The 26,821-nt window shown below is 50.0% G+C and overlaps 1 protein-coding gene across 10 annotated transcripts in view; it reads right to left on the bottom strand.

Annotated features, from left to right (window-relative positions):
• The window catches only part of LOC310648289 (transformer-2 protein homolog alpha-like), a 124,425-nt gene that overhangs the window by 16,785 nt on the left and 80,819 nt on the right, over positions 1-26,821 (bottom strand). For 5 of the 10 annotated variants that reach the window (XM_083376053.1, XM_083376047.1, XM_083376045.1 and 2 more), the window contains exon 5: positions 21,850-21,930. The exons of the other annotated variants lie outside the window; for them this stretch is intronic. In XM_083376053.1, coding sequence (XP_083232179.1) covers positions 21,850-21,930 — 81 coding nt within the window. The remainder of the gene's footprint in view (positions 1-21,849; positions 21,931-26,821) is intronic. 10 annotated transcript variants of the gene reach the window in all.

The raw sequence follows: 26,821 nt of genomic DNA on the forward strand, positions 1-26,821 counted from the left end.
GGAGCACTTCATGCTTCCTTCCGCAGACGAGCTTTATGGGGATGCTGACTTCATTTTCCAGCAGGACTTGGCACCTGCCCACACTGCCAAAAGCACCAAAACCTGGTTCAATGACCATGGGATTACTGTGCTTGATTGGCCAGCAAACTCGCCTGACCTGAACCCCATAAAGAATCTATGGGACATTCCTTTGCTTTTAAAATTGTATCCAACCTGTACCTCGTCCCTGCATAATTCACCACAATTCCATTGGGTATTTCCCATCTAAACTGAATTTGTCGCTTCTTAAGCTCATCGGACAGAAAAGCGAAATCTTTCCTTTTTCTAAGAATTTTTGCAGGTATCTCCTTTAAAATTATAATATCTTGGCCTGCGATTTCAAATCTTTCCCGATAGAAAGCCTGGATAATAGAATTTCTGGTTGATCTCCTGGAAAAATAAATCACTACATCTCTAGGTAAAATTTTTTGCCTAGCAATCCAGGAGTTAACCCTAAATGTCTTATCCATTTCTTTAAGTAATTCTTCAGGTTCACATTTCAAGACAGGAGCCACTGCTTGCGCCACTTCCCATTCCAAATCTTCTTTAGGATTCTCTTTAAGGCCTCTGTTGCGCAATGCAAACTCCATATTTTTATATTGTGATATGGTAAGTTCATCTTTTGTTCTATCAACTTTAACCTCTACTCTATTTTCTGTTCAGTACTGATAATTTTATTTTCCAGATTCTCCACATACTCCATAACTGAATCCACACGAACATCCAGGCGTTTGATATGTGCAGCCAAGCCCTGGAGTGCAAGCACTATATCCTCCCTCATTTGATTGTTTTGATTAACAAATTCTTCCTTTGTTTCCTTTATTTCTTGCTGTAATACTTGTGTTATTGCTTGTGTTGACTGCATCACAACTTGCTGAATGTCTGCCAGTGTGAATGCAGGAGGTGGGGGGGGAAGGTGGTTGTACTGTAGGTTTCGTCGAAGTCTGCCCTGCGGCTTGTGGTAAAGGTGAAGAAATAACACTTTTAGAAATTGTAGGACCTCCCCCACGCCTCACAGCCATCTCTTAAGTTTCGATTTCCTCTTTCACCCAGCAGAATCAAAGTTCAAAAAGAAAAAAAAAGGAGAAGGGACAAAAAATATAAATAAAAGTTTTTCTCCCAAAGTTCCTTATCCTTCAATAAAAAGAAAAAGAACAAACTTTCAAATACACAAAGTTCGGTACTGGATGGAATCAGTTGCACATTGTATCTCTTGCTATATTGCAAAATATAACAATTTTCCAAAACAGTCAATTCACACAAGAAAGAAACGTTCCAGCGCCATTTTTTCTCCATTTCAGTCAGCTTAAAACTTGAAGAAGATAATGAATCTGAGTTAAAGTTAAAATCCAACTTGAAAATTCAAATCCTCCTGCTTTGCTCTGCCTGCTTCTCAAAGAAAAAAAATACTCACAATCCCATCTAAGCAGCAGATGTAGTTGTCGTGTCTTGTTTCACTCCTTTGTGGAGTGAAAGCGTCCTGGGAGCGGAGAAAGCCTGGGCTCCGAGGGAACTCACTCCGTTAGCCCCCAGGCGTTGGGGGAATCACAGAGGAGCTCTACCTCTACCCAAACAGGCTCGCCTCTCTCTCTTCTCCTGAGGGAGAGACTTCGGTGGCACGGGACAGCTGATTTTCGCTGCCTCCGGGCGCTCTAACGCTTCCCAAGATCGGGCGGCTTCAGAAACGCCGCCATCCTTAAAGCAGGCTCACCACCGTCTCCTCGAGTTAAAAGAACAGAAGCAAGACAAGAAGATAAACAATTGAGTGAAGGGGCAATGTCATTGTCTCTTGAGAAGATGCAGCAGGCTGAGATTATGGAGCAGACTTTGGTGTTAAAGGAGGACCCAAGAGAACAGAGGATGACTAGGGCTGCATACAAGCGTAAGGAAAAAGAGCAAAAGCAGAAGCTTGTATCTGGTCCAACTACGCAAGATGCGGCTGTTTCAGAGCCTGTGGGAGGAGCACGTCCGAAGAGAGCAACAGGTGATCTTCAGGCTATGTTCCAAAGGCTCCTGGTCACCAAAGATGGTGAAGTTCCTGACATGGAATGTAAATGGCTTAAATTCACCACAGAAAAGAAAGTAAGTATTTTATTATTTGAAACAACATAAAAATGACATTGTTAGCTTACAAGAGACACATATTGCATTAAAAGACCAAAAGTATTTGGCTAATTCCCGATTGGGAACACATTTTGCATCTTTTGCTCTGGACAAGAAGGCTGGAGTGGTCATTTATTTAAGAAAAGATTTTTTGGCTAGATTAATTGAATCAGACAAACAAGGGAGATATGTTTGTATTGAGTTAATGCTACAAGGAAAGAAAGCTCTTCTTGTTGGATTATATGCTCCAAATCAACAACAGCAAAAATTCTTTAAACTTTTATATCAGAGACTAATTGAATTGGATTACAAATCTATTATTATGATGGGGGATTGGAATGGAGTTTTGGACCCATCTGAAGATAAGAAGGGATCCTTCAAAAACTTTTCTAATTCAAAATTGCCTAAAGCTTTTTTTGATTTGAAGGAGGATCTGGAATTAAGAGTCGTATGGCGGGAAAGGAATATAAAAGACAGAGATTTTACTTTTTTTTTGGATAGACATAAATCTTTCTCTAGGATTGACTTTATTTTAATTACTACTGATCTTTTCTCTAGGGTTAAGAACATTAAGATTTTTCCTAAGATATTGTCGGATCACAGTCCTGTTTGGTTGGAGTTTTTTTTACTGAAGATGGTAGTAGAAGATCCTGGAGACTGAATGAAAATTTGTTTACAAATGAGGTGTTCTTGCAGAAATGTAGAGAACGTGTGAAAGAATTCTTTGTTATGAATATGCATAAAGGTACATCGATGAGAATGGTTTGGGATGCCAGTAAAGCTTATATGAGAGGGGTCTTGATTTATATGAATAATGCCTATAGGCGTAAGCAAATGCAAAAACGTATAGATCTTGAGGAAGAGATTACATCTAAAGAGAAAGATTTTATTTTGAATCCATTGGATAATAATTTAAGGATTTCGATACATTTATTGAAAGAACAATTTAGTATGCTATTGGCTGACCAAGTAGCAACTAATTTGCGTTATGCTAGACATAACACTTTTTGTAATGCTAATAAGCCTGGTAGGTGGTTGGCTTACCAATTAAGGAAAAAACAGAAGTCACGTACTATAGATAGAATAGAATATAATGGAAAAGAAGTCTATCAACAAAAGCTGATTAAGAGGAGTTTTTTAGATTTTTATTCGAAATTATATTCTAGAGAAAATATACAAGTTTTAGATATAGATAAGTATTTACAGGAAGCTCATTTTCCGAGACCTTCAAAAGAACAACAACTTGAGATGAATCGCCTAATAACATCAGAGGAAATCTCTTTAGCTATTAAACAGTTGAAAGTGGGCAAGGCCCCGGGAACAGATGGATTAACAGCAATTTATTATAAAAGGTTGTTGGTTGAAATGATTGAACCTTTAAAGATCTTGTTTAATGAAATTCAGACTGGAGGAGCAGTTCCTCCATCTTGGAGGACAGCTTTTGTATCATTGATTCCAAAGGAGGATCAAGACCTTAAGGTAAAGGTAAAGGTTCCCCCGCACATGCGTGCTAGTCGTTTCCGACTCTAGGGGCCGGTGCTCATCTCCGTTTCAAAGCTGAAGAGCCAGCACTTGTCCGAGGACGTCTCCGTGGTCATGTGGCCGGCATGACTAGGCGCCAAAGGCGCACGGAACGCTGTTACCTTCCCACTGGAGTGGTCCCTATTTTTCTACTTGCATTTTTACGTGCTTTCGAACTGCTAGGTTGGCAGAAGCTGGGACGAGTAACAGGCGCTCACTCTGTTACGCGGCACTCGGGATTCGACCCGCCAAACTGCCGACCTTCTGATCAACAGGCTCAGCGTCCTAACCCACTGAGCCACCGCTTCCCTATGCGATCAAGACCTTACTCAACCTAAAAATTATAGACCTATATCGCTTTTGAATACAGATTATAAGATTTTTGCTAAAGTATTGGCTAATAGATTAATGCAAGTTTTGAAACAATTGATTCATAGTGATCAATCGGGATTCATATTAGGAAGGTATATGAAATATAATGTAAGACAAATTGTAAATTTGCTTGAATATTTGGATAAGAACAACCAAGTCCCTGCAGCATTGATATTTTTGGATGCAGAGAAAGCTTTTGATCAATTGAATTGGCAATTCTTGTTGAGAGTTGTTGAGGAGATGAATTTTGGAGAAGGATTTCTACATTCTATTAAAGCTATATACCAACAACAAACTGCACAAATTATAATTAATGGGGGGCTAACAGAGACGTTTAAAATTGAAAAAGGTACAAGACAGGGATGCCCCCTATCACCATTATTGTTTGTTCTAACTTTAGAGATTTTATTAATTAAAATTCGAGAGTCCTCTATGATAAAGGGAATTAAAACAGAATGATTATAGATTGAGAGCTTTTGCTGATGACTTGGTTGTGACAGTATCTCAACCGATACAGTCGGTTATAGATTTGATGGAAATTATAACTCAGTATGGTAAGGTTTCTGGGTTTAAGGTGAATAGTAATAAGACTAAGATATTATCTAAGAATATATCTATGAGTGAAAGGGAAATGTTAATTAAAGTAACAGGTTTTGAAATAGTAAAAAAGGTTAAGTATTTAGGAGTGTATATTGCAGCTTCAAATGTAAAATTATATAAGAATAACTATGAAACATTATGGTTGAAGGTACAAAGGGATTTAAATAATTGGAAAAAATTACAATTATCTTTACTGGGAAGAATTGCAGTTGTTAAAATGAATGTTCTGCCGAAGTTTCTCTTTTTGTTTCAAATGATACCTATATTGAAAAAGGATGCCAACCTTGATGAATGGCAGAAGGGTATTAATAAATTTATTTGGGCGGAGAAAAAACCAAGAGTTAAATTTAAGATTTTACAAGATGCTAGGGAAAGAGGGGGACTCAAGGCGCCAAATTTGAAACTGTATTATGATGCGGTGGCCTTGACATGGGTTAGCGATTGGCTTAATTTAACTAATAAGAGAATACTTCACCTTGAGGGTTGGGATTTGGTATATGGGTGGCATGCATATTTGCTTTACGATAAGAAGATGGATAGGGCTTTTAAATCTCATATTCTTAGAAGTGCCTTGTTGCGTGTCTGGAAAAAGTATTATTATAAGTTAAATTATAAAATACCGATTTGGGGAATTCCTGGACACGCGATAGAAGGTGTATCTATGGGAGTGAGTTTGGATATGTTTTCTTATAAGGAATTACTTAGATTGGAAGGGAATGATTGGCAATTTAAATCATTAGAGGAGTTAAGACAAGAAAACATAAGTTACTCTTGGTTTCAATATACCCAATTGAAAGCTAGGTGGAAGTTGGATCAGAAGGTTGGCATCACAATTACAGATGAAAATTTAGTAAAACAAATTAGAGATTTAAATCGTGCACATATAAAGAGGATATATAATGTTTTAATCGAACTGGACTCGGAAACGGAATTAGTTAAAGATTGTATGATAAAGTGGGCACAAAATATTCAGGAACCAATTTCGCTGGATACTTGGGAGGTAATTTGGGTTAGAAATGTTAAATTTACTCAGGCTCAAAATTTAAGAGAAAATTTTTATAAAATGTTTATAGATGGCATTTGGATCCCAAAAAGTTGTCTAAGATGTATCCTAACTTACAGTCTAAATGTTGGAGATGTGGTAGTTTAGAAGCCACCTATTTTCATATGTGGTGGACTTGCAGAAATATAAAAGCTTTTTGGGTAAAAATTTGGTGGAACATTCAAAAGATTTTTAAGAGAAAGATAAAGTTCTCTCCGCAATTGTTTCTATTGGGTATTGTTCTAGATTGTGATGTTAGAAACCAATTTGATGTTGAATTTGATAACAGCAGCACGGTTACTGGTGGGACAATATTGGAAGAAGGATAGTTTGCCTACAATAGAAGAATGGGTGTTTAAAGTTTCGAATCTTGCAGAAATGTCTAAGATTTCTGCTTACTTGAAGGATCATTCACAAGAAAGATATATTTCAGTTTGGAGGAGATGGATAGATTATATTCAGAATAAATATGGGACTAAAAAGTTCCATTTAGCTTATGAGTAGATTTTAGAGGGATATTGTTATTAATTTTAGTGTTAGTACTTTGTATGTATTTATGTTAAAGGGGAGTTAAAGCACATTATGAATTTGGTTAATTTTATATTATGGATAATCTTTAGCTAGAATATGATTATTATAACTATACCCTGTACTTAGCTCTGGGAAGTGGGGGGGAAAGGGGGGTGGTTTGGGGTGGCTGGGATTTTGGGATGTATTGTAAAATTTTGTTTTTGTAAAACTCTTTAATAAAAAAAAGAAGAATCTATGGGACATTGCCAAGAGAAAGATGAGAGATATGAGACCGAACAATGCAGAAGAGCTGAAGGGCACTATTGAAGCATCCTGGTTTTCTATAACACTGTTCTGTACCAGCCTACTACCGGCCCTGCAGAAAAGGCAGGGACAACCCCTTTACAAAAAGGCAAGAGGCTGGAACTAAGCCTGCCAAATTTATTGACACAAAACAGAGCAAACAGAGCAAAACCAAAACACGAACCATGAAACAGGAGCTATTCAAATGGTTGCCTTCAGCAAACCAGCCCTCCCACACATTCCCCTTTTAAAAAGTTCAAGGCGTGGCTTCTCTCTGCCTCCTTCCGAGGTGCCCCATTGCCTTCCTCTGTTTACTCCTGATTGACTGCCTCCTGCGTTGGGCGTCCTTGAACAGGGCCAGTTGTGGGTCATCTTCATCCACGCTGTCAGGCTCACACAGCTGGGTCTGCGTAGTGACCAGATGAGAAGGGCCTGGCTGAGGGCTCTGCGAAGCCTCAGGGATGTCCTCTGCAGGCTCTCCAACACCCCCTCCTCCTCCTCTGAATCGTCCGACCCAACTGCCGAACCCACAGGCTGACCCTGAATCACAACAAACACCTCAGCAGTGCCACAGGCTGATAGTTTCCATGCCACGCCGCATTGAGGCAGTAATTGCTGCAAAAGGGGCCCAAACCAAGTACTGAGTACTTATGGATGCTTATACTTTTCAGAGGTCCGATACTGCTCTATGTACACTCCTTGTTTTATTGATTGCATGTAATATTCTAATTTTCTGAGATTGTGGATTTGGGGTTTTCATGAGGTCTACGCCATAATCATCACAATTATGACAAATCACGGCTTGAACTATCTTGCTTTGCATGTAATGAGTCTATCTCATATATTAGTTTCCCCTTTTAAGTTGCATTATTGAAATAAATGAACTTTTGCACGATATTCTAATTTTTCAAGTTCCACCTGTATAAATGAAAAATATCACAATTTACTAAGATATATGCTGACAGCTGCAAGAACAAATTTAGCACAACATTGGAAAATAAAAACTTTGCCTACAATATCAGACTGGAAACTAAAAATGGAGAATATGCAGCAATTGCAAAATTGACTGTCATGGTTCCAATAGATGAGACCAGTAGAAATAAGAACTCTGAGGCAATTGCTTTCCTCAAAGAACAGATTTAATGGCTACAAAGTATTGGCACGAACAAAGGTGAAACCAAGACTGAAAGTCCCCCCCCCAAGGTTACAAAGTAACAAGTTGAACTCCCCACCCCTGCAGTGTGTCATAAATCACAATCCCCAATTAACTACTTTGGCAGGCTTTCTAAGTGTAGCTTCAGCCCACCAAAAACTTAGGTAACTTGACCTTGGTTCCCACAGAACAATTTATTGTTAGATCTAAACTAAGAGAATACATCTCCCCTCCCATTAATGTGGCAACCGAAATGAAGTGAAGGTGGCTGCAGCCAAATTCGGTTGAAGGTTGACAGTTGGATCCCCTAGAGAAGAGAGAAATCCTGTAGGCAGAAAAGGAGTTAAGAGTCAAGAATCACCTCTAGGCTTATTTGGATGTTTATCATAAAATTTACGTACTAATCTATTAGCTCTTACATCAGTACTTTTTATTCAGGTAGCCTCTGATAGTGGGTATCCTTTCCACTGCACCAAATATTGTAACTTTCCCTTGTATAACCTTGAATCAAGGATTCATTTTACTTCATAATGAGTCTCTCCCTCCACAACAAGGGTACCAGGTGCCTGTCTTGGAGGAGGTCTCAATGAGGACTCTCTCTATGGCTTCAATAGGCTGCAGCGGAACACGGTGAACTTTCCCTAAAAGGCAAGGGAGTTTTAACTCCACGGTGACTATGGAGAAAAGGTCCAAGGAATTTTGGTCCCAATTTATTACTAGGCAACTTGAGTCTTAGATACTTTGTAGAGAAATACACCTTTTCACCCACTCAAAATGGCCTCTGGGGAGCCCTTCTCTTGTCTGCTTGCTCTTTGTAAATTTTTGAGGCTTTTATTACAGCCGCTTTTGCATTGTCCCAAACAGCTTTCCAAGAAGTCACCCACTGATCTAAAGTCTGAGAAACGGGAGGGTCCTGAGGGAGTTCAGGCATCAGAATGAATTCCCTACCAGTAGCTATTTTAAAAAGAGTGAGTCCAGTGCTGGTATGCACCGTGTTATTATAAGTCACCTCAGCAAAGGGGAGGTCAGTCCATGTCGTTTGCTGGTACTAAACATAACATCTAATGTATTGCTCCACCATAGCGTCCCTCCAAAATCTCACAGTAAATTGTACTCCTCTATCCGAAATAATCTGTTTTGGAGCTCTGTTGAGTCAGTAGATGTGTTTGAGAAACTTTCTTGCTAGTTTCTTTGCGGAGGGAAGACCGGAGCAGGCAATGAAGTGAGCTTGCTTTGAAAAAAGGTCAATCACAGTCCATATTACTGTATTCCCCCTACTTTTTGGTAACTCCTCAATAAAGTCAATGGCAATCTCCAACCAGGGTTGGGACAGATCAGCTATTTGCTGCAATAATCCAGGGGGCTTACCTGGACATTTTTTCATTGTTGCACAGCTTTTCACATAATTCTCAACATCCTTCTTTAGCCGTGGCCACCAAAATTGCCGTCAAATTAAATGTAAAGTTTTCAGGTATCCAAAGTGACCTGCTTGTTTGCTATCATGGCTGTGTTGGAGGGCCTGAACTCTAAGGGTTTCTGGTAGATACAGTTTCGACCCCTTCCAAGCCAACCCGTCCCGACAAGTCAGTATGGTTTTGTTTTCCAGGAACCAGAAATCGGTTTTCAATTCCTCCTTCAGCCTTTTTGTCAACAGGCTATCAGGTTCAGGTGGTTTTGCCCGTGGTTGCCCCCCTGTAGTTACTTGAGAAATTGATTATGGTTGCGGAATGATGGGAGTTCACAATCTCCTCTTGGCGGCTTTTGTACTGGGGCAACCTGGAAAGGGAGTCCGCTAGGAATTTTTTTTCCTCCTGGGATGTATTTTAGCGTGAAATTGAAAGAGTTAAAATACTGTGCCCATTGGACTTGTTTAGGACAGAGCTTTTCAACCAGTGGTATGGGTACCACCTGTGGTATATTGGCACCTGGCAGGTGGTACATGACCATCCTAGAAAAGTGGTAGCTGGGGAGGGGATTGAGCTGAATTGGTGGCAGCACTGCACAAGCCTGAGTGAGAGTTGGCTAGAGCTGCAGGGCTGTCAGGGCTCAGTGGAAGCGCCAGGATCAGCGCCAGGCTCCAGCTGGAGCTCGGTGCTAATCCTGGCACTTCTGCTGACCCCAGAAGAAGTGCCGATCAGCTGGAATGTTGCAGCATCTCCAGGGTCTTGTGATTTACATTCAGATGCTTGGCAAGTGATTCATATTTATGACAGTCACAGTGTCCCAGGTTCATGTGAAATGACCAAAACCTGCTGCAACCACCCAGAAGATGGGGGGAATAAAAAGCAAACACCTCCCACCACCACCCCACCGCCAATCCTCAAAAGAAATGCACGCAACAATGAAAACCTCGGACAGGAGGAAGAGCGCGGCCGGGCAGGCAGGCAAGTGTCTTGCTCGGCTGTGGTTTGGGGGGCATTTTTTTCAGTGCCATTGTAACTTCGAACAGTCACTAAGCGAACTGTTGTAAGTCAAGGACTACCTGTACTTCATCACTTTTTTTCTTTTTTTTTTTCGTCAAGTTTTTGACATCTTGCTAGGCAATTGGTGGTACTCGGATGTTGCCATATCCTAAAAGTGGTGCAATGGGTAAAAAAGTTGAAAAGCCCTGATTTAGGAGATAAGTTACGGGGGGTTTTAGTGCCTCTATATTTTTGTGATCAGTCCATACTTTTAAAAGGCAAGTTGCCGCCTTCAAGGAAATGACGCCAGATGAGCAGAGCCCACCGCATCGTGAAAACCTTTCTCCCAGACTGCCCACCTTCGTTCAGTGTCTGTTAACTTTTTGGAGGTATAGGCGCAGAGCTGCAAATCCCCCTTCTCATTCCTTTGCAAAAGAATGGCCCCCACAGCCACATCACTGGCATCGGCTTGGATGATGAATTGTTTCTCAGGATTGGGATGTTTGAGAATGGGTTCTGCTGCGAACAGTCTCTATGTTCTCAAAAGCAGCTTGGCATTCTATGGACCAAGGCAGTGGTTGGCAGGGTCATGGCTTCCCTCTGTTTTTAACAGTTCAGTAATTGGCAAAGCAATCTCGGCAAAGGAGGGGATGAATTGCTGGTAGAAGTTTGCAAATACCAAAACACTTTGGAGTTGCTTACGGGTCCGTGGGGCTTGCCATTCCAGTATAGCTTTCACTTTAGCTGGATCCATCTCAAAGCCTTCACTGTAAATCCTATATCCTAGGTAATCCAGGCATGTTTGATGGAACTCACATTTTGAGAGCTTAGCGTAAAGTTTAGCGCTCAGCAGTTTTCTGAGCACTTAACGTACTAATTTGATATGCTCCCCCATGGTCTCTGTGTAGATGAGGATGTCGTCAAGGTAGACTAAAACCCCCTTATACAGGTGATTGTGCAGTACTTGATTTATCAGTTGCATGAACACAGCAGGGGCCCCCTGCAGGCTGAAAGGCATAGCATTGAACTGGAAGCTCCCCAAGGGGCTGTTAAAAGCCGTTTTCCACTCATCTCCTTCCTTGATCCTTACTCGGTAATACACCTCTTTTAGGTCTAATTTGGTAAAAACTTTTCCTTTTGCCAAATGAGCTAACATGTCTTTCATCAAGGGGAGGGGGGGTACATATTCTCCACGCTGGCACCGTTTAACCCCTTATAGTCCAAGCACAACCTCATCAACCCATCTTTTTTTTTTCCTTGAAAAGCACAGGGGCAGCTACCTGGGATTTTGTTGGCTGGATGAATCCTCTGGCTAAGTTCTTATCAATGTATGCCCTCTGTTCCTTCAGGTCGTGGGGCGTCATTGAATACATTTTTGGCTTGGGTAATTTGGCTCCTGGTAAAATCTCAATAGCGCAGTCAGTGGTTCTGTGGGGGGACAGGAGATTGCATTCTGCCTTGCTGAACGCTTCTGCTAGGTCTCTATATTCACTTGGGATGAGTGGCTCTCCCGGCAGGGGACTAACAGCAGATTTCAAGGTCTCCAGGTGCTGCCCTTGGCTCTCACATGGGCTACTGATTGGGGTAGGACAGTGATGGTGAACCTTTTAGAGACTGAGTGCCCAAATTGCAACCCAAAACCACCTCCACTTTCTTCCAACTTGGACGGAGCAGAAGCACTAATGCCGCTGATGGCCACCTGAGTGGGGATGAGGAGAAGAGCGGTGAGGCTTTGTACCAACCAGCTGGCCAGGCGAGGAGTAGGTCAGGTGATGGTGGCTGGCTGGGGAGGGGGGATCATGGCCACTCAAGGGGGATCTGCCAAGCCTCATGGCAGCAGCATTGGCAGCTCCCCCCACCTGGTCCATTTACCCAGCTCTGTACAAGATGCTTGGCAGAAAACACCCCCTTCCCGCCCCTAATCAGACCCATGCGGCACCTTCTTTCCAGCTCTGACACGGTCCTCCATCACTTCCTCCGCTGTGTGGGACTAAAAAAAAAGTTCAATCAATCAATTCCAACTTCGTGAGATCTTTTTCCCCCCCGCAAGAAGTTGAAATTGATTGATTGGGCAGGGTTGGGGGAGATCCAGGGAGTGGTGGGAATGTATCATTCAGTTCGGCAAACTGGTTGTTAAATGGCACTTTGAAAGAATTGGCGGGTCTGGTGGGCGTGCTCTACCACCTCTACTCGAGCTAGCCAGCCGGCTGTTTTGCCTTTTGTGCTGGGCAGGCCAGGCCTCTGGGTGGCGGCAGCAGCCTAATGAACCTGCGCGAGCTGCTGGCGGCACCGGCCCGAGGCACGGGCGGGACGGGGAGGCAGGCGGTGCAGATTCCCCACGCATGAGACTGGGATTTTTCCCCTGCTATTGGATTTTTGCTACCAGACTGTTTAACTTGATGCAGAAAGGGAAGGATATGCATTCTGCATCAAGTAAACTTTTAAGAAGAGTCTGGCAGCGAAAATCCTCCACTTTCAGCCCCGTCCGACGAATCACCAGGAAGAATGAGTCCGGAACGAGAGCTGGTTCTCCTGAGCCACGTTTATTAACCTCACAAACAGACACTCGAAGACGATCGAAGTCAGCGTTGATTTCACAGCACAATCAACGCTGTTAAGTAGCCAGCAGAACCGACACCCATCACCACACCCCTAATTGCCTACCCACGCCCTCACCCTACTTAACTACCACCCCCCTTGGCTCCTGCCTTTCGGCACCCGCCCCCAGTTACGTATCCTCCCCGTCCCCGTCCCACCACCATTGCAGCCGGTAAGCCACCCCCCAGCCCCGACCGCCCTCCCTTTCCCCTGAGCCTCGCACGGCCTCGCCTCCCCCCTCAGGTCCCCAAACCGCCGTGAGTTGCGCCGTTTGGACCATCCGCCGCTGGAGCCTAGCACACAGTCCCTTAGCCCGCAAGGAGGCCGGAAAAACAATGGAACGCGTCGTCTGCGGCCCTGCCGCCTCCTGGACCGCCCCGGCGCCCCTCCTCCGTCTGTTGCTCGGCTGCTGGGCAACCGCCGACCGCGCCTCCTCACGGCTGCTCCCCGGCCTTCCAGACGGCCCCGGGGTCGCTGGGCTCCTCCCCGGCTCGTCGGGAAAACGGCGCTGTCGGCCGCTCACGTGGGCCGCGGGTTGCTGCCGAGTTGCTGCCGGGTTGCGCGGTCTCTCCGGATGACAGGCGGGTGGCTGCCGAGCCGTCTCGGCGCCTGTGCTCCTCCCTGGCTCGTCGGGCGTATGCGGGCGCCGGCGGCTGTTCCTGGGGCCCGGTGAGTTGTTCTGTAGCCTCAGCAGGCGGCGGGCGGGCGGCTGCTGGTCTGTCTTGCCGGCTGCGCCCTTCCCCGGCTCTTCGGGAGACCGCGGGCGCCGGCGGCTGTTCCTGGGGGCCAGTGAGTTGTTCTGTAGCCTCAGCAGGCGGCGGGCGGGCGGCTGCTGGTCTGTCTTGCCGGCTGCGCCCTTCCCCGTCTCTTCGGGAGACCGCGGGCGCCGGCGGCGGGTCTCGGGGGCCGGCAGGTCGCTCCGCGGCCTCCCCGAATGTCGGGCATGCCGAGTCCGACATGCCGCCCCCTCTACCAAGGGTCCTCCTGCAGACGTAGAGGACAAAGGCACACAGTCACTCACCCCGTATATACCACCGTTTCCCCGACCTCCCGGCCTGTTAGGGTGCGCACGATGGAACGCCCGAACTAAGCGTGGAGCGTGGACATCTTTCCCCAACACCCACGTTGCCTCCTCCACCGGGTACCCCTTCCACCTAAGAAGGTACTGTATAGCGCCCCTCCGCACCCTGGGGTCCAATACCTCCTGCACCTCGTACTGATCGGCATGAACTGGCCCGGGGCCCCCCTCTCCTGCCGCCGCAGTAGCCGCGGGAGCAGGCTTTAGCAGGCTACTGTGAAATACCGGGTGGACCTTACCCAGAAACTTCGGTAGCCGCAACCGCACCGTTACCGGGTTCACCACCTGCACCACCCGGAACGGCCCGAGGTACTTGGGTCCTAGTTTGCGGCACGGGACCTGTAACCGTAAATACTTGGTGGACAAGTAAACCAGGTCCCCCACCCGTGGTGTAACAAAGGGCCTCCGTTTCTTGTCTGCCTGTGCCTTGGTCGCAACGGCGGACCGATCTAATGCTTCCTTCGCCGCCCCCCATGCGGCCTCGATTTGTCGCATCCACTCTCGCGGTGAGCACGTAGGCCCCTCCTCCTGGGCGCATTCAGCGAAGGGGACGAATTCGTGGCCGGTGACCACCCGGTATGGAGAGAAACCAGTACTGCTATGAACCGCATTATTGTACGCCACTTCGGCAAGCGCTAACAAGTCCACCCAGTTAGTCTGCTGGAACGAGACGTAGCTCCGTAAATACCGTTCTACGGCGGCGTTGGCGCGTTCTGCAGCCCCGTTGGTGCTGGGATGGTAGGCCGTACTCAGCCCCTGCAACGAGCCGATATGTCGCAGGAATTCTCTCCAAAACCGAGCCGTAAACTGCACCCCTCTGTCCGAAATCACACGGCGCGGCACCCCGTGCAGTCGGTACACCTGAGTAACGAACAGCCACGCCAGCCGACGGGCTGATGGCAATCCCTTACAGGGAACAAAGTGTGCCTGTTTAGAAAATAGGTCAACTACTGTCCAAATGACGGTGTGACCCTTGCTCTCCGGAAGGTCCACGACAAAGTCTATGGCGATGTCTTGCCATGGCCGGGCCGGGTCAGCCACCTGCTGCAGCAGCCCCAAAGGCTTTCCAACCTGGGGTTTTGTGGTAGCACAAACATGGCAGTGCCGCACATACTCCTCGATATCGCTCTTCATGCGGGGCCACCAGAATTGTCGACGTGCCAGATGTAAAGTCTTCACAAACCCGAAATGTCCCGCCTCCTTGGCATCGTGACAGCCAAAAAGGACCCGTGGCCGCACAGTTTCGGGTAAATACAGACGTGACCCATGCCAAGCCAGGCCTTCCCGCATGGTCAACAGTCCCGGATTGCTCCTCAACCAAGCGTCCTCCTGCAGGGCCCTTTGGATTGTCTGGTCCAGACCCTCCTCTGTCACCTGTCCAGCGCTCTCTGTTCCAACCCCCCTCCTCCATCAGTGTTGGTATAAGGGCCTGCACCACCTCCTCCCTCTTGCTGTCAAACTGCGGCATGCGGGATAAAGCATCCGCCAGAAAGTTCCGTCCCCCCGGCACATACTTCAACACAAACCGAAAGCGACGGAAGTACAACGCCCATCGGACGTGCTTAGGCGACAAACGTCGAGGGGTCTGTAGGGCCTCCAAGTTTTTATGATCCGTCCACACCTCGAATGGACGGGAGGCCCCTTCCAAGTGGTGCCGCCAAGTCTCCAAGGCCCAACGTACCGCAAAGGCCTCCTTCTCCCACACCGCCCAGGCCCGCTCGGTGGGAGTCAGCTTTTTGGAGGCATAAGCGCACGCTGAAGGAGGACGGCCCCAAAAGCAACATCGCTCAAATCCGCCTGCACGACGTAGGCCAGGTCGGGTTTTGGGTGCCGCAAAATGGGCTCCTTAGCGAAGAGGGACTTCAATTCCTCGAATGCCCGCTGACACGCTATGGACCACTCCAATCTAAGTCCTGGCCGTGGCCGTATCTTCAGTTGTCGTGTTCAAAGGAGGTCTGTTAACGGCAGAGCGATGGCCGCGAAGCGTGGGATGAACTGTCTGTAAAAGTTGGTGAAGCCGAGGAAACTCTGCAACTGTCGACGGGTCCGTGGAGCCTGCCACTGTTGAATGGCGTGTACCTTCCTGGGGTCCATCTCCACTCCTGCTGCCGATATGCGATACCCAAGGTAGTCCAGCTGGGCCCTATGGAACTCGCACTTGGACAGTTTAACATAGAGCTGCGCTTCCCGCAGTTTGGTTAACACCCGTCGCACGAGGGTGACATGTTCGTCCAAAGTGTCCGAGTAAATGAGGATGTCATCCAAATACACCAAGACCCCTCGGTACAAGAATTCATGCAGGACCTGATTGATCAACTGCATGAACACAGCTGGGGCTCCCTGCAAACCGAACGGCATCACTCGGAACTGGAAACTACCGAGGGGACAATTAAATGCAGTTTTCCACTCGTCCCCGGCTCTGACCCTAACCCGGTAGTAGGCTTCCCGCAGGTCCAACTTGGTGAATACCCGGCCCGTCGCCAAATGGGCCAACAGGTCCTTCATCAAAGGAAGGGGATAGAGGTGCTCCACGCACACCGCGTTAACCCCCCGGTAGTCCACACACAGCCGCAAGCCTCCATCCTTCTTCTCACGGAAGAACACCGGCGCCACCACTCGAGACCGTGCTGGCTGGATGAACCCCCTCTCCAGGTTTTTATCGATGTACCGCCGTAACTCCTGCATCTCTTTTGGAGACATGGCGTACATACGGGGCTTAGGCAGTCTGGCACCGGGTTCGAACTCGATGGCACAATCCGTAGGCCGGTGGGGCGGTAACGAGTCGCATTCCCGTTCGTCGAAAACGTCCATTAGGTCAGAGTAAACTCGGGGCACGTGCACCTTCGGGTCCTCCACAATCCCGCAAGCCTTCTCCCGCTTCCCCGTGTCATCCGGGCCCAGAAAGGAATGGTGGAGAGGGGGCTCGGGGCCCAAACCCAAGCGAAGATGACGGCAACCCCCCTCCCACCAGATCATGGGGCCCCATTTGTCCGACCAGGTGAGCCCCAGGATAACGGCTTCAGTCATGGAGGGCACCACGACAAAGCGCAAAGTCTCCCAATGGGCCCCCAACTCCAGCCGGACTGGTTCAGTAACATGGGTGATAGGAGCTCCCCCCAGGAGTGACCCGTCCACTTGCTGGAAGCGAAGAGGGGTCACCAGGCGTCGCAACCGGATACCCACTGTGGCTGCAGTTGCCTGGTTGATAAGGCACCGGGTGCTCCCTGAATCGATCAAAGCCCTAACCGCCCGTTTTTGACCCGACAGGGGGCTCACCAGTACCACTGGGAACACAAAGGGACGCACCGGGGCGCTTACCATTGGATCCTCCTCCAGCTCCAGGTCCTCAAAGTTTTCCGTCGGCGTGGGCTGGGCGGCTGCTGATCCGGTCGCCAAGGGAGGAGTCGTCACCCGGCCAGTGTCATCGGCCGCCTGGTAAGCAGTTCGAGACCGTTCCGTGGTCTTCCTAGCGGACAAGGCCCGTGTCGAGGTCGCAGAGGGAACCACCCGGGCCGGCGGAAGCGGGCATTCAGCCGCCCGATGGCCTGACTGGTCACACCGGAAACACCTGATGGCAGGCCGTGTTGGCTGTACGGAGGGGGTTTTAGCCACTGACAGGCTGGGCCGCTCCTCCAGCTTTGCTCTTTCGGAAGGCCGCTGGGCCCCGGTCACCCCGTCAGGCCTTCCCCGAGTGTCCTGTAAGCCAATGTCCAGCTCAACAGCCACCCGGAACCAATCCTGCAAACGGGCCGGCACTCCCCGTACCACGCAAGCCCGCCGCAAGGCACTGTCGAGCCCGGCCTTGAAGTGATGCACTAGAAGGCGTTCTGGCCAGGACCGCAGCCTCCCGGCCACCTTTCAGAACTCCCCCACATAGCGCACCGCCGGTCTTCCTTGCTGGCGCAGATCCAACACCTCGGCCTCGGCGCGGAGCACCTGCGAGACATCCTCAAAGCGGGCCCGTAGAGCCTCCAGGAAGAGACCAAGGTCCCCGAGTTCACGGGCATGGTCACAGTATAGGTCAGCCGCCCAGGCCGCGGCTTCTCCTTGAAGACACGCCGTCACGGCCACGACCATCGCCCACTGGGATGTGTAGGCCGGTCGGTATTGGTCCATGTGGTTAATCACCTGGCCCAAGAACATTGCTAGGCGGTCTGGATGACCATCATAGACCGCGGTCAGGGGCGGTGGACCCCACACCAGCCCTGGTCCCCAAGGACCCGGCGGCACCCCCTGGGCTGGGACCCCCACGTCTGGTCGTAGCGGCTGTTGTCTTGGTCTTCCGCCCAGGCCATCCCAGGGAGCTGTGCCGCTTGGTACCGTCATTGCAGGAGCCGGGGCCCCAGGACCTCCGTGGGCCTCAGTTTGACGAAACGGGCCCTGGAATCTCGGACTGTCCATACGAAAACGGGGCGGGCTGGACCGCCGTGTAGGGACGCCAGGGAGGGACCACTGCCCCTGGTCGGGCTCGTCTGGAACAGACCAGAAACCAGGCTCCCGCCCCCTCACTTCCCCGAAACGCTCCCTGAGTACCTCCATGGTATGGCCACCCGGGGCAGTGGAGTAGCTCCATTCCTCACCGCTGTCCTCCGTGTAACACCGCTCTCTCCACTCTGTAGACGCACCTATGGGCCGGGTCATCTGGCCCTGACCGGGTCTTTTGTGTTCCCCAGCGGAGTGTGACCACCAATCACCGCCGCTTCCCCGCATTCCAGTCTCCTTAGGCCCCGGACCAGGGCCTTCGAGAGGGGGAGGCCTTTCCTTCCGCCGCACCGAGGGCAATGCCTCCTCCCCCACCTCTACCGACTCGAGGAGCCCAGCCGTAGCTCCAACCTCCTCCTGCGCTTCAACCAGCGGTGCAGCATCCTCCGTGCCTTCCGCCATTGCAGTCTCCCAGAGAGTGCTCTCCACCAAGAGTAAAGGAACGCTGACTTACTTTCAGCCCCGTCCGACGAATCACCAGGAAGAATGAGTCCGGAACGAGAGCTGGTTCTCCTGAGCCACGTTTATTAACCTCAGAAACAGACACTCGAAGACGATCGAAGTCAGCGTTGATTTCACAGCACAATCAACGCTGTTAAGTAGCCAGCAGAACCGACACCCATCACCACACCCCTAATTGCCTACCCACGCCCTCACCCTACTTAACTACCGCCCCCCCTTGGCTCCTGCCTTTCGGCACCCGCCCCCAGGTACGTATCCTCCCCGTCCCCGTCCCACCACCATTGCAGCCGGTAAGCCACCCCCCAGCCCCGACCGCCCTCCCTTTCCCCTGAGCCTCGCACGGCCTCGCCTCCCCCCTCAGGTCCCCAAACCGCCGTGAGTTGCGCCGTTTGGACCATCTGCCGCTGGAGCCTAGCACACAGTCCCTTAGCCCGCAAGGAGGCCGGCAAAACAATGGAACGCATCGTCTGCGGCCCTGCCGCCTCCTGGACTGCCCCGGCGCCCCTCCTCCGTCTGTTGCTCGGCTGCTGGGCAACCGCCGACCGCGCCTCCTCACGGCTGCTCCCCGGCCTTCCGGACGGCCCCGGGGTCGCTGGGCTCCTCCCCGGCTCGTCGGGAAAACGTTGGCGCTGTCGGCCGCTCACGTGGGCCGGCGGGTTGCTGCCGAGTTGCTGCCGGGTTGCGCGGTCTCTCCGGATGACAGGCGGGTGGCTGCCAAGCCGTCTCGGCGCCTGCGCTCCTCCCTGGCTCGTTGGGCGTATGGGGGCGCCGGCGGCTGTTCCTGGGGCCCGGTGAGTTGTTCTGTAGCCTCAGCAGGCGGCGGGCGGACGGCTGCTGGTCTGTCTTGCCGGCTGCGCCCTTCCCCGGCTCTTCGGGAGACCGCGGGCGCCGGCGGCTGTTCCTGGGGGCCAGTGAGTTGTTCTGTAGCCTCAGCAGGCGGCGGGCGGGCGGCTGCTGGTCTGTCTTGCCGGCTGCGCCCTTCCCCATCTCTTCGGGAGACCACGGGCGCCGGCGGCGGGTCTCGGGGGCCGGCAGGTCGCTCCGCGGCCTCCCCGAATGTCGGGCATGCCGAGCCCGACATCCACCTTATGTGGGATCTGTTTTTTTTCTCCGCTCCCCTTAGCTTTTTGCTGCCAGACTGCCTCGCCTGGCCAGCTGGCTGGCACAAAACCTCACGCTCTCCTCCTCCTCCCCCCGCCACTCAAGCGGCCCCCAGCAGCTTGAGTGCTTTTACTCCATCTGAGTTGAAGCAAGCGAAGGCACAGCAGCGGGATTGCTCTCAATAAGGCGGGCGCACACGAAAGAGCAGCGCACCCGGCTCTTATTGTTTGACAGCAATCCCGCTGCTGCACCTCCGCTTTCAACTTGGACAGATCCGAGGTACCCAAGCTGCTACACCACCCATGTCCCCCTCCCCCTCCGTGCCTAGGGCTGGCGCCAACAGCTTGCGCAGGTCCATTAGGCTGCCACCAAGAAGAGGTGAGGTTTTGTGCCAGCCGGCCTGCCAGGCAATGAGTAGGTCAGGAGATGGCGGCTGGCTGGCTGGGCAGGGGAAATCATGGCTGCTTGGGGGGGAATCTGCCAAGCCTCAGGGCAGCAGCATTGGGAGCTCCCCCCAGCTGGCCCATTTCCCCAGCTCCGTTATGGGCAGCAGCTCCCTCAGCGAGAGCCCCATGTTCCCCACCGTCACGTTTCCATTGCACAGGCTTCCTGAAGCTGAGGAGAAGTGCAGTTCCTGTGCTGCCAGGCAGGTCTGGTGGGTGGCGTTGCCTTCCACTTTTCCTGCTGCTGCATTGGCTGCTGGTGTTGCCCTCCTGGGAGGAGGTCACGTTGATTGGTTGACAGCCACGCCACAAATGGGGATTGCTCTCAAACAATAAGAGCCGGGTGTGCTGCTCGCTTGTGTCCGCCCCTTATTGAGAGCAATCCCGCTGCTGCACCTTCGCTTCCTTCAACTCGGATGGAGCCAAGGCACCCAAGCTGCTGGGGGCCACTTGAGTGGTGGGGGGAGGAGGAGGAGGAGGAGAAGAGCGGTGAGGTTTTGTGCCAGCCAGCTGGCCAGGCGAGGCAGTCTGGCAGCAAAAAGCTAAGGGGAATGGAGAAAAAAACTCAGATCCCACATAAGGTGGAGGATTTTCGCTGCCAGACTCTTTAACTTCTTAAAAGTTTACTTGATGCAGAATGCATATCCTTCCCTTTCTGCATCAAGTTAAACAGTCTGATAGCGAAAATCCAATAGCGGGGGGAAAATCCCAGTCTCATGCACAGGGAATCTGCACCACCTACCTCCCCCTCTGTGCCTCAGGCTGGTGCTGCCAGCAGCTCACACAGGTCCATTAGGCTTCCGCCGCTGCCTGGAGGCCTGGCCTGCCTAGCACAAAGGAGGCGAAGCAGTTGGCTAGCAAGCTCGAGCAGAGGTGGTAGAGCATGTCCACGCCCAGCAAGCCAAAGGCCATCCTGAGTGGGAAAAGCTGGATCCCCATTGGCTCCATGGCCCCCCAGTCCCAGCCAGGATTGCGTGCCTTCCTCCCCCACCTCCATCTCTGCTGGGCCTGGGTGGCCATGACGCTGATGGGGATCTGGCTTTCCCCACTCAGGATGGCCTTTGGCCTGCTGGGTGTGGATGTGCTCTACCACCTCTATGTGGGGCTTGCTAGCTGTCTGCTTCATCTTTGTGCTGGGTGGGGCTGCCGCTCTGGCCGATGGCGGCCTAATGGACCCACAGAAATGGCTCTGTGTGCCACCTGTGGCACGCGTGCCATAGATTCGCCATCACGGGGGTAGGAGGTGAAGGTCCAGTTGCTAGTCTTAAAGTCCTCACTCCTTTCTCCCACCAGATCATAGGGCGCCATTTGTCACGCCAAGCGAGCTCCAGAATCACTGCTTCTGTCATTTTTGGGATCACCACAAAACGGATTAGCTCCCAACGCTCCCCTATCTCTAGGTGAACTAGCTCAGTCAAGTGAGTGGCTGGGGCTCCTTCTATGAGAGATCCATCGGCCTGCTCGAACCTTGTGGGTAGAGGCAGCAGTTTTGCCCTAATGCGTAGCTTAAGTACCATGGGGAGGTTGATCAAGTATCAGGTGCAGCCCGAATCAACTAAAACATTCAATTCCATCTGCGCCCCTGATTTAGGTACCAATAGTTTGGCAGAAAGGGCAAAAGGTGGGATAGGCTGACTCACCATCAGGTCGTCTTCTCCTGCATCATCGCTGTCGTATAGATCAGGTACAGGCAGGCACTCAGCTGAATCCTCTTGCTTCTCCTGGGGAGGAGAGGTGACTTATACAACTTGCCTCTGGCTGACCCAATTTGACTTCTCTCGCACTGGTCGAGATTGTCTCTTTGGCTTTGTGGGAGCTGCGGTCGCACTTTTTAGGGGAGGGAAAGGGACTGGACAGTCCGCCGCTCGATGCCCAAGTTGCCCATGCCTAAAGCACTTGATTTGGGATCCAGCGGGAGCTCTAATGGATCCAGTCGCCATGGCAGGTGGGGGCACTGCAACGGTTAGCACCTCACCGGATCTCACCTTGGTCAGGGTCCTAAAGTTGCAGGCTTGTGGTACCGGGCCAGTTCGATATCCAAATTCGTAGCCAAACGGTACCAATCATGGAGTTGATTGGGATTCCCCCTGCAGATGCACGTCTGGAACAGATTGTGGTGCAGCCCCGCTTTGAAGTAGTGGATAAATGACTGCTCAGGCCACTGCCTGATCCATCCCACCACCCTTCGAAATTCTCTTACGTACTCTCTTGCAGGCTGACCCTTCTGCTTCACATCGTGGATGTCCTTTTCTGCTTGCACAGCCTGGGATTCATCTTCAAACCTTGTTCTCAGCCCACGTGTGAATAGATTGAAATCCCATAGCTCTGGTGCCTGCTCCTCACATAGGGCAGCCATCCACTCCACAGCCTCCTCTTCCAAATTTGCGGCTACAGAATCAATCATTTCGGCATCGTCTAAATAAGCACATGAGACCACACCTGGTTCAGGAAAATAGTCACCTTCTCGGGATCACCATCGAAAGTGGGCTTGAGGGGGGGGGAGGATGGATCTGCAGGTCGTCAGTCCCAGAGAGCCTGCAACAAACCAGACAACTGTGGTTGGGGTTGCTGAAATCCCCCTCGATGGAAGACCCTTGGCAGGGGTCCTGGGCTGGCAGGGTGCTGACGATGCTCAGGGCTGGCACGACACCAGTAGCGGTCGGGCCCAGCTGGGTGTTGGTAGTGGGCTGGCCTGGCTGAGCGCCAGCAGCGTGCAGGGCTGGCATAGCACCAATAATGGTCAGGGCTTATCGGGCTTTGTTAGCGGTCAAGGCTAGGAGAACGTCTGCGCTGGTCTGGGCTAGCGTGACGCCGGCGTCGGTAGGGACTGGCAGAACGCTGGTAATACTTGGGACTGACCTGTTGCTGGGGTCACTCTGGACTAGCGTGGTGTCGGTAGTGGTCAGGGCTCCACCAGTGCACTGGACTCAACGTTAGGTCCGGCTTTGGCAGCGGGGAGGCAACCTCTGCCACCGCTACGGGACTGGGACTTCACGGGACCACCTGTCTTCTCATCTACCTGAGATCACTTGGCACGTGGCCTGTCCTCCTTCACTCATCTCCAGCCTGTCAAACTTCTCCCTCAGACATTTGACCGAGTGGCTGTGGATAGCGGTCAGGTATTTCCATTCCCGACTTGTCCCAAGCGGCCGGTCATTTTTGCCTTCATTATCACAGGTGAACGGAAATCCTGGGATGAGATCAGTGGGAACTCGACCTCTGCAGCTTTCGTCGTGCTCTTGAGCAGTAGGGCAGCATCCAACTGCCAGGTCCCCCCAAGGATGAACGCTTCGTGTTTCCGAGTCAGCTTCTCTGACAGGACCTCTCAGGCCTTTGGTCTTGCTCCGGCTGCAAGGACCACACACTCCACCTGGGCAGTAGCCTGTGCTCCATCCGCCGCCGCTCTGAGGCTCGAGATTGATTTCCCTTGCTTTTTCATCTCTGCGTCTTCCCTGAGTTTTTGTCGTCCTCCCAGAATTTAGGTAGTCGACCAGGGCTCAGGACCCTGTGTCTTAGTGAATTTTAGAGTCTTGGTTTAATGTCATGGTTCCGATAGATGAGACCACTAGAAATAAGAACTCCGAGGCAATTGCTTTCCTCAAAGAACACATTTAATGGCTACATAGTATCGGCACAAACAAAGGTGAGATCAAGACTGAAAGTTTACCCCCCCCAAGCTTACAAAGTAACAAGTTGAACTCCCCACCACTGCAGTGTGTCATAAATCACAATCCACAATTAACTATTTTGTGGGCTTTCAGACGGTAGCTTCAGCCCGCCAAAAACATAGGTAACTTGACCTTGGTTCCCACAGAATAATTTATTGTTATGTCTAAACTAAGAGAATACATCTCCCCCCTCTCATTACTGTGGCAACCGAAACGAAGTGAAGATGGCTGCAGCCAAATTCGGTTGAAGGTTGACATTGACTCTATATATACATAATACAAATCTAACCAAATTTAATTTAAAAAGGCTCTCGTGTGTGTGTGTGTGTGTGTGTGTGTGTGTGTGTAATTTGCCAGCAAATTTGGAAAACTCAACAGTGGCCACAGGATTGGAAAAGATCAGTTTACATTCCAATTCCAAAGAAAGGCAGTGCCAAAGAATGTTCAAACTATCGCACCATCGCACTCATTTCTCATGCTAGTGAAGTTATGCTTAAAATCCTACAAGCTAGACTCCAGCAGTATGTGGATCGAGAACTACCAGAAGTACAGGCAGGATTTCGAAGAGGCAGAGGAACTAGAGATCAAATTGCCAACATACGCTGGTTCATGGAGAAAGCTAGAGAGTTCCAGAAAAACATCTACTTCTGCTTCATTGACTATGCTAAAGCCTTTGATTGTGTGGATCATAACAAACTCTGGCAAGTCCTTAAAGAGATGGGCATACCAGGCCATCTTATTTGTCTCTTGAGAAATCTATATGCGGGCCAAGAAGCAACAGTGAGAACTGGACACGGAACCACTGATTGGTTCAAAATTGGGAAAGGAGTCCGGCAAGGCTGTATACTGTCGCCTTGCCAATTTAACTTATATGCAGAGCACATCATGAGAAAGGCAGGGCTAGATGAATCAAAAGTTGGAATTAAGATTGCCGGAAGAAACATCATAACCTAAGATATGCAGATGATACCACTCTAATGGCAGAAAGTGAAGAACTAAAGAGCCTCGTGTTGCGGGTGAAGAAGGAGAGTGCAAAACTTGAGTTGAAACTAAACATTAAGAAAACTAAGATCATGGCATCTGGCCCTCTCAATTCCTGGCAAATAGATGGGGAAGAAATGGAGGTAGTGACAGATTTTATTTTCCTGGGCTCCAAGATCACTGCAGATGGGGACTGTAGCCAAGAAATTAAAAGACGCTTGCTCCTCGGGAGGAAAGCCATGACAAATCTAGACAGCACACTAAAAAGCAGAGACATCACCATGTCAACAAAAGTACCTATAATCAAAGCTATGGTCTTCCCAGTTGCAATGTATGGCAGTGAAAGTTGGACCATAAGAAAGGCCGAGCGCCAAAGAATTGAGGCCTTTGAGCTATGGTGCTGGAGAAGACTCCTGCGAGTCCCTTGGACTGCAAGCCGATCAAACCGGTCAGTCCTAGAGGAGATCAACCCTGACTGCTCTTTAGAAGGCAAGATCCTGAAGCTAAAACTCAAATACTTTGGCCACCTAATGAGAAGGAAGGACTCACTGGAGAAGAGCCTAATGCTGGGAAAGATTGAGGGCAAGAGAAGAAGGGGACGACAGAGAATGAGGTGGCTGGATGGAGTCACTGAAGCAGTAGGCGTGAGCTTAAATGGACTCCAGAAGATGGTAGAGGACAGGAAGGCCTGGAGGAACGTTGTCCATAGGGTCGTGATGGGTCGGACACGACTTCGCAGCTAACAACAACCATACACACACACACAAACACACGAGACATGTCAAACTCGCGACGTCATGTGACATCGTGCAATGTATCAGAGCTTTTTCCCCATTGCCAGCAATGGGGTGGGCGCAGTTTCCTGATGACGTGTCCGGCCCGTGGTCCCACAGTTTGACACCCCTGCACTACACAGTAAGGCAAATGTAGTCATTTGTCATGGAAGAAAAGATCCCTAGAAAGTTTTCCCATATTGCTGTTTTTTAATTCTATGCCTATTGTCACTATTTAACAATCTTTTTTCCTTTATATTTTACTATTTTAACAATACAATACCTTTTTAAAAACATAATTAATAGATCATGACGCCGATTCTACATCAGGCTCCATCTCTTACAGAATCAGGGATGGTGAAACTTATCGTGTCAACCATCGCATAGATCTGGCCATAGCCATCTTCACTTTGCTCTTGGTTGCCACAGTGATGGGAGGGGGAAGAGGTATTCTCTTATGCTAGACACAAGAATTGCTCTGTGGGAACCAAGGTCACTCTATCTAACCTTTGGCGGGCACTCTAACGGAAGCTTCAGCCCGCCAAAGAATTTAATTGGGGATTGTGATTTATGACACATTGCAGGGATGGGAAATTCAACTTGAAACATTTTAACCAGGGGGTGGGAACTTCAGACTTGGTTTCACCTTTGTTCATGCCAATACTATGTAGCCATTAAAAGTGTTCTTTGAGGAAGAAAATTGACTCGGAGTTCTTTTATTTTCTCTGGTCTCACTGGAACCATGATATTAAAGCAAGTGTCAAAAAAACCTCCAAACCGACTTCCGGGTGGCAAGGCTCCGTCGAAGGTGGTCATTTCTGACCGTCAGCCCCGTTGCTGCCTTTAAATCGTGAAAACAGCGACAATCAGCTGTTTCACGGTTTGGGAATCCCTCCCTTGGGAGAAGGGGGGGTGAGCATTCAGGTAGACGTAGAGCTCCCCTAGACCCCTAGAATTATCACTCTGGGGGTCGAAGGGTGAGAGCTCCCTCGGAGCCTGAATTAGCTCCGGACTCGGGGACTCCTCTGTTTCAAGGCTTTGAAACAGAACAGGACGCTGCAACCATCCCTGCTCCCAATATTGTACTTTAGATTACTTGGACGCAGGCAGAGCTGAGCAGGAGAATATTGAAACAGCAAGTATATGATCTTTAACTCCGGTTTAACTTAAAAGAAGGGGAGGAAGATGGC

Source organism: Vipera ursinii (assembly GCF_947247035.1).
Source record: "Vipera ursinii genome assembly, chromosome: W".
Taxonomy (NCBI): Eukaryota; Metazoa; Chordata; class Lepidosauria; order Squamata; family Viperidae; genus Vipera; species Vipera ursinii.